A 7,690-nucleotide genomic window follows, 5' to 3' on the forward strand; every position below is an offset into this window, starting at 1 on the left:
CTGAACAATTCTTTAGGCAATCTCTCTCAATGGGGCAGAGTTTTAATAAAGTGCTTCTCATTGCTAGAGCAGTGACCAAGATCTCTTTATATAGGCATTACAGAACTAGGTATCTCCCATAAAGTATTCCCAGCTCTATTCCATATAGGCCTAATGAACACATACATGTACAAATATGATTACTTATAATAGAGGTAATGGCCATAAAACATACGTATCCATAATGAATCAGGATATGAATGAGATTATTACCAACATTGTCCAATTACTTATTCTGCAAGCGATGTAGCTAAGTTGTTGCATTCCTTATTGAGTATTGATAAGTCCACATTAATCTTACATGTTCTTTGCCATTGAAAGAAATTATGGCTTCAATGTGTTATGACAAATCAAGTTCGTATCAGTAATTTTCTAGATTCTGTTCTTTGTCATTGAAAGAAATTCAATTAGATCAACCACGAGTATCTTTTTCTTGAGTGTAAGTCGCTGTATATTGTGCCTCAATTTTCAACAGTATGCACAGGTAAAAAATTTCAATTCTTCGAAAGCCCCAAGGGGGATTTCATTCCTATTCTGCACTAAATTCCAGATGAAAGTCATGAAACTAAAGAATAGCTGTCATGGGCAGTCAAGATTACACATGTGAAGACTTTGATCATCACATCATATGTGGTGATGTCAAGAAGGGTGAAGAAGGTAGCATTATTAGTTTCTCGGAATCTTAGAAATCTTGCAAGTACTTCAAACCAAGTCACTAATAATGCATCTTTTGACTCCTGGTCTACGATCTCGAAACTTGCCTACCATCCACTATTAGTTCTTAGGTGGTTGCTATTACCAACACAATTTGGAATAGAACCAAAGGAAAACTAAACTGCCATTAATTCAATGAACTAAACAGTAACTAATGAACACATTTCTATCTTACTTATTTTACACACAAGACTTTTCGATTATTAGAATTTAGAAATAACTTAATACAATTCAAGTTACCTTGGAAATGTGCGGATAACTCCACAGGAAGACTTGCAAGTCAAGCACGCTGATATGGTCAATAATGAAATAAAAGACCCTGTATTTTTCTTCTCCTTTCCTGGTTTGGGATGAGTGGCTTGTTCAGTTGGGTATTTTCCGTCAATAGATAAGTCTACACTCTGCATTACGAATTATATTAATTCTTTTTCCCACACATTGATATGAGTAAAGAGAGAGTTCAGAAAATAATCCAAGCATGCATAGGATTATGGCTTCCATTGGCATTGCTATCCTTCTCTTCTCACCACATTCTCTCTGTGAAGGAGCTCAACAAAACAACGATTCTAGCACATACGCCTGGGATCTTCAGTCTTTCCAGAAACTCACCCCAGCTCATGGCCTTCTGCCTCTGGCCTGTTTGAATTCGGCTTTTATCAGCAAGGAAATGGTTTTGCTGTTGGAATTTGGTTGGTGGGAGTAGATGGAAACACAACTGTATGGACAGCAAACCGTGATGATCCCCCACTGCTGCCCTCACCAAATAATACAGTGCAGCTGCAGTTAGCCACTGATGGCAAGCTTGTTCTAATGAGTGACCAAGGTCATAAAAAAGTAGTTATCGCAAGTGCAACAAACGGTTCTGTTTCCTCTGCCTCCATGCTTGATTCTGGAAACTTCGTTCTTTACGACGAAAACTATAAAGTGATCTGGGAGAGTTTCAATCATCCTACTGATACTATCCTGGGTGGTCAGACTCTGCCGGCTGGGGGTCAATTAGTCTCCAGTTTGTCCGATGCTGACCACTCAACAGGACATTTTCATCTCAACATGCAGGCTGACGGAAACCTTGTTCTCTACCCAGCAAACTCTGAAAACTCTCCGATAGATGCCTACTATGCTACAGATACTTGGAGGAACTTGACGCTTAATCTCCATCTTAACAGTACAGATGGCGGTCTTGCTCTAATCAACACCATCAGCTCGGAAGTTTACAGGGTCATCAGTAGGGATATTGGCATCATCAGTAGGGGTAGTGGTAATGATGTTCTAGCCATTAACAGTGTATATCGGGCAACTGTTAGCGTGAACGGAGTTCTACGGGTGTATTTTCATCAGATGGATCCTGACAAAGGCAAACTCCAAGCACCTGTTATTATGTGGTACAAAGTACAAACCAGATGATCCTTGCGATGTTAATGGCGTGTGTGGCCTTAACAGCTATTGCACACTCAATGATGGCCAACCAGACTGTCTTTGCCTTCCTGGATCAGATTACGCTGACCTCAACAGCAGGACTATGGGTTGCTTGAGAAACTATTCAGAACCGGCGTGTGCAGCTGGCGGGAAAGAGAATACAACCTTTTATGACATAGTCACCATGGAAAATATGGCCTGGGTAGATACTCCTGACTTTGAAGCCACAATGACCATAGAAGAATGCAAGAGGTCTTGTCTAGAGGACTGCAATTGTGGAGCAGCTCTGTTCGAACAGACAAAGTGTATGAAACAAAAGCCACCACTCAGATATTGGAGAAGAGATCTGCAGAAATCCAACACAGCTTTCTTCACGGTAAGCAACTTTACAAGTCCGAATAATGGAACTGAAACTAAAGAACCCACTACGGTTGTTATCCGAAGGAAGAAAGTCGTTGAGCAAATTCTTGTTTTAACTTTGGGTCTCATCCTCTTCTCATGTGTTGCGCTTGCAATATCTGGATTTTACATTTTCAAAATTCGAGTTCTGAGGTACAAAAGGCTGACAGAGGTTAATGGGAATCTGGGGCTGGCTGATGAGGAACTCACTATGAGAGTTTTTTCGTACAACGAGCTGAAAAGGGCTACAAATGGTTTCAAGCAAGAATTGGGAAAGGACTCCTTCGGAGCAGTTTACAAAGGGGCTCTAAATAGAGGGAAAAAACTCATTGCAGTGAAAAGACTGGAGAAGTTGGTGGAAGAAGGTGAGAGGGAGTTTCGAGCGGAGATGCAAGCAATTGGAAGAACTCACCACAAGAACTTAGTTCGATTGCTGGGTTACTCTGCTGAGGACTCGAAAAGGCTCCTGGTCTATGAATATATGAGCAATGGCTCCCTTGCAGATCTTCTTTTCAAGGCAGAATTGCATCCAGCTTGGGATGAAAGAGTGAGAATTGCAGTTGATGTCGCAAGAGGTCTCCTCTATCTACATGAAGAGTGCAAGTCCCCTATCATTCATTGCGACATAAAGCCTCAAAACATTCTGATGGATGAATTTTGGAATGCAAAAATCTCTGATTTTGGGCTTGCAAAACTGCTAATGCCGGATCAAACAAGGACCTTCACAGGGATAAGAGGGACAAGAGGGTATTTGGCACCAGAATGGCAAAAGAACACTCCAATATCAGTAAAGGCAGATATCTACAGTTTTGGTATAGTGCTTCTTGAACTTGTGTGTTGCAGGAGGAACTTGGACGTCAGTGTTAGAGCAGAGGAGATAGTTCTTTCTACTTGGGTTTATAAGTGCTTTGTCAGTAGAGAGCTGCACAAGTTTATTGTGGGTGGCGAAGAAGTGAACAAGAAGAGCTTGGAGAATATGGTTAAGGTGGGATTATGGTGTATACAAGATGAACCGGCTCTGCGTCCATCAATGAAGTCTGTAGTATTGATGTTACAAGGCATTACTGATATATCTATCCCTCCCTGTCCAACCACTACTTCTATGTGATAAACCACTAGCAGTGTGGGGAAATGTTCCTCTGCATGTTTGCAGTCTGTTAAAGTATAAGCTACCAGAATGCTATTGGCACACGGCATGGTGCTAGTATGGGAAAAATAAATAGAATGAAATATCAGAGAGTTGTCTGTAGTATGGTTCATTGTATTGATGCTTGATGGTAGTGGTGATCTTACTAAATGTGTTAAGCTAAGAGTTGTGAACGTATCTATCCATGTTGCAAGTATTTTAAGTATATCTAAACACCCTTTAATTGTCTTGTACTCTTGGCTATCCTTGACTTCAGAACCAGATTATATAAGAAATTCAGGGTGCAATTCAATCAAATTTTAATAGGGTTAGCACATCATAGAAATTTGACAGACTATTCATTATTCAATCCCAGTATGCAAGTGAAGAAGTGAGAATAAAAGAGAACTAGTTTGCTTTTCTTATATCGGCAGATTTCTTAGCTATAATAACTAAATTTAGCATGCTCTTACCTTTCCACAATATCTTTCAAGCTGAAGAATGTCGGTTGCCATGTCCAATTGGGATCCAATAGCCTCAACATAATCACCTGCACCTGTTTCTGCTGGAGACTACCTTGGGAGGCCTAAATTCAGCCACGTGAACTTAGGCTTCATCATCTTAGTGTTCTAGTGCAACAAAACACAAGAATATGTCATTCATATATTATGTTCTAACATTCAGTAAACTTTGCTTTTGTCGCTACTATGCTGTGTAGGACAGCAGCATTTCTATTGTTCTCTGTTTACAATATAGCATATTATCAAATTAAGAATAAACTGATATGTAAATCTGGAGTAGCCTTTTATGTTGGCGTGAGTCATAATTACCTTATTATGTAGATATTATGTAATAGCCTTTTTTCATCGAAAGGCTGCTAATAGAAAGAGGAAACACTTCATTCATGGCCTCTATGACGAGAATGGGAATTGGTGTGATGACGACGCAGGTCTGGAACGAGTTATCTCTACTTATTTTTGAAAGATGTTTACAGCTTCGAATATTGATGTTGAGGCAGTGAACGACACTTTAGCAGCTATATAACCATGTGTAACACAGGCAATGAATGTACAATTGTGTGCTAATTATACACAGGAGGAGGTGAGGATTGCCTTGTTTCAAATGTATCCCACCAAATCCCCAGGACCGGATGGCATGCCTCCGCTCTTTTTTCAGCATTATTGGGACACTATTGGTGCAGACATTACTGAAGCAGTTCAGAGTTTTCTCCATTCAGGTCAACTTCTTTGTGAAATTAATTTTACTCATATTTGCTTAATTCCCAAAGTAGATAATCCGGAAAATATGTCAGATCTGAGGCCTATTGCGTTATGCAATGTTATTTACAAGATTTTTTCTAAGGTGATAGCCAACAGATTAAAGCTAATCTTACCTGAGGTGATTTCTCCATATCAAAGTGCTTTTATTCCCGGCAGATTGATTACTGACAATATCCTTGTGGCTAATGAAACTACTCACTTTGTTCATAATAAGAGGGAGGGTAATGAAGGTTTTATGGCCTTGAAGTTGGATCTAAGCAAGGCTTATGATCGCATGGAATGGAGCTTTTTGAGAAAAGTTCTAGATAGGTTTGGCTTTGCTCATTCATGGATTGATTTGGTGATGCAATGTATAAGTACTGTTTGGTATTCATTCTTAGTCTGTGGAAAGCCTCGGGGGCTTGTGATTCCTAGCAGGGGACTGAGACAAGGGGATCCTTTGTCTCCATATTCATTCATGGATTGATTTGGTGATGCAATGTATAAGTACTGTTTGGTATTCATTCTTAGTCCGTGGAAAGCCTCGGGGGCTTGTGATTCCTAGCAGGGGACTGAGACAAGGGGATCCTTTGTCTCCATATTTATTCTTAATTGGAGCAGAAGGTTTCTCTACTTTATTGCTCCAAAAACAAGAGTTAGGCTTGCTCCAAGGTATTAAGGTTTGTGATGGAGCCCCTTCTGTAAATCATCTTTTATTCGCCGATGATAGTATGTTATATGCTCAAGCTTCTTTGGAAGATTGTTACCAGATTCAAGAAGTTCTTGAAACTTACGGGAGAGCCTCAGGACAATTGGTTAACTTTGACAAAAGTTCAGTGGTATTCAGTAAAAATGTGGACTCTGCTATACAAGAAGAAATATCCAGTTTGTTGGGAGTAGAAGTAGTTGCCTCCCATGAAAAATACTTGGGATTACCTACTTATGTAGGGAGAAAGAAAACTGCAACCTTTCAGTACATTAAGGAAAATTTGGCTAAGAAGCTATCTAATTGGCAAGGGAAGCTGCTTAGTGGTGCAGGAAAGGACATTTTGATCAGGATAGTAGCTCAAGCGTTACCTACCTATGCTATGAGTGTCTTTCAATTGACAAAGAATTTCTGTGAAGATTTGGAACAACTTTGTGCTCAGTTTTGGTGGGGATCTATAATGGATAAAAGAAAGATTCATTGGAAAACATGGAATGCTTTGTGTAATCCGAAAGAAGAAGGGGGACTAGGGTTTCGCAATTTGGCTAGCTTTAATTCGGCAATGCTTGCTAAACAAGCTTGGAGGGTAATTTCTAACCCTACTTCTCTAGTTGCTCAAATTTTTAAGGCAAAAATATTACCCTACAAGCTCATTTTGGTTGGCAGACAATCATTCTTTTCCTTCATATTCTTGGAGGAGTATTTTCTCTACAAGGGATCTATTGAAGCAAAGCACATATTGGCAGATTGGTTCTGGGACAGAGGTCAATATTTGGAATGATAATTGGTTGCCAAGCTTGCCTAGTGGTAGGCCTCATGAGACTGCAGCAGTTCTTGCTGAAGTGTCTCAGGTTTCTGATTTGCGTACTACTAATGGTGATTGGAATTATGATATGATTGTTAGATTGTTTTCTTCAGAAGAAGTGGAGGCCATTTTAAGTGTGCCTCTAAGTTTGAGAAGGGTGGATGATAGACTGGTCTGAAAATTGGAAAGAGATGGAAAATATTCTGTTAAAACGGCTTACAGGTTCTCCTTCTCTCATTCTCCTTCTTGTGTACCTTTTGAGCTATCAGTTAACACTGATTTTTGGAAAAAATTGTGGAAAGTAAAGATTCCTAACTTGGCGAAGATTTACATGTGGAAAGTGTGCCATAACATTCTCCCATCCATGGAAAGACTCATTTCTAAAAGGGTGGTGTTGGAGGCACATGTATGTGTTTTGTGTGATAGTGCAGTTGAGACTACACTACATATTACTCGTGATTGCTCTTTTACAAGGCAGGCTCTCCAAAGTAAAGGAGTGTTGGCCCAAGTATGTTTAAGTTCTTATGCAATATCTTGTGATTTGTTGCATTGGTTAAGTTTATGTGTCCATGACCTTTCGTTACTGCATTTGGGGGAATTTATCTATCTATTATGGGGAATTTGGAATGAGAGAAATAGCAGAGTTTGGGACAATAAAAGGTGCCATGCTATTGATGTGCTTCTTAAGTCTACTGCAAGATTGCATGAATTTCAATTTCATAATACCAGACTGATTACTCAAGCAAGTGGTCGTTCTAGAATTGCTCAATGGAAAGCTCCCTCATCTGGCTTGTTGAAAATAAATGTGGATGGTTCTTTTCACCATGTCTCACGAATGGGAAGTGCTGGGTTTGTGGTTCGTGATGAATATGGCAGTATGGTTGCTGGTGGTGGGTGTCCTTTGTCTGGATTAATTTTGCCAGAACATGCAGAGGTTTTGGCATGTAAGATGGCAATTGAGTTTGCTTTAGATCAGAATTTGTTACCTGCATGTAATAGAGACTGATTCTGAGATGGTGAAACGACAACTATGTAACTCTGAAGGGCCTAATACTTCCTTGCTGGGCCGTATCTATGAGGATCTGCGCTCCATATTGGCTTCAAATCCCAATTTGCAGATTACTCACACTAGAAGAGATGCCAACAAGGTTGCACACCTAATGGCTGCGCATGCTAGTTCTCTAGTACATGAATGTTTTTATTTTTCTCCTCCTTCCTTCTTATTA

The 7,690-nt window shown here is 39.9% G+C and overlaps 1 protein-coding gene across 1 annotated transcript; it reads left to right on the forward strand.

Annotated features, from left to right (window-relative positions):
* The first annotated feature begins 1,047 nt into the window (after nucleotides 1-1,047).
* LOC112184106 (G-type lectin S-receptor-like serine/threonine-protein kinase LECRK1) lies at nucleotides 1,048-3,676 on the forward strand. The gene is made up of 3 exons (XM_024322388.2): nucleotides 1,048-1,074; nucleotides 1,324-2,076; nucleotides 2,108-3,676. Exons 1-3 carry the CDS (start codon nucleotides 1,048-1,050, stop codon nucleotides 3,674-3,676), a joined length of 2,349 nt encoding a protein of 782 aa, XP_024178156.1.
* Nucleotides 3,677-7,690: the final 4,014 nt, after the last annotated feature.

The sequence above is a fragment of the Rosa chinensis genome, chromosome 2, assembly GCF_002994745.2.
Source record: "Rosa chinensis cultivar Old Blush chromosome 2, RchiOBHm-V2, whole genome shotgun sequence".
NCBI classification, from domain to species: domain Eukaryota; kingdom Viridiplantae; phylum Streptophyta; class Magnoliopsida; order Rosales; family Rosaceae; genus Rosa; species Rosa chinensis.

Excerpts from the sequence above, each read along its gene's own strand:
- LOC112184106 (XM_024322388.2), top strand. The coding sequence starts at position 1,048 with ATGGTCAATAATGAAATAAAAGACCCT. Across the intron at positions 1,075-1,323 it reads ATAATGAAATAAAAGACCCT|CACATACGCCTGGGATCTTC; the intron begins GTATTTTTCTTC and ends CAACGATTCTAG. Across the intron at positions 2,077-2,107 it reads GCGTGAACGGAGTTCTACGG|GCAAACTCCAAGCACCTGTT; the intron begins GTGTATTTTCAT and ends ATCCTGACAAAG.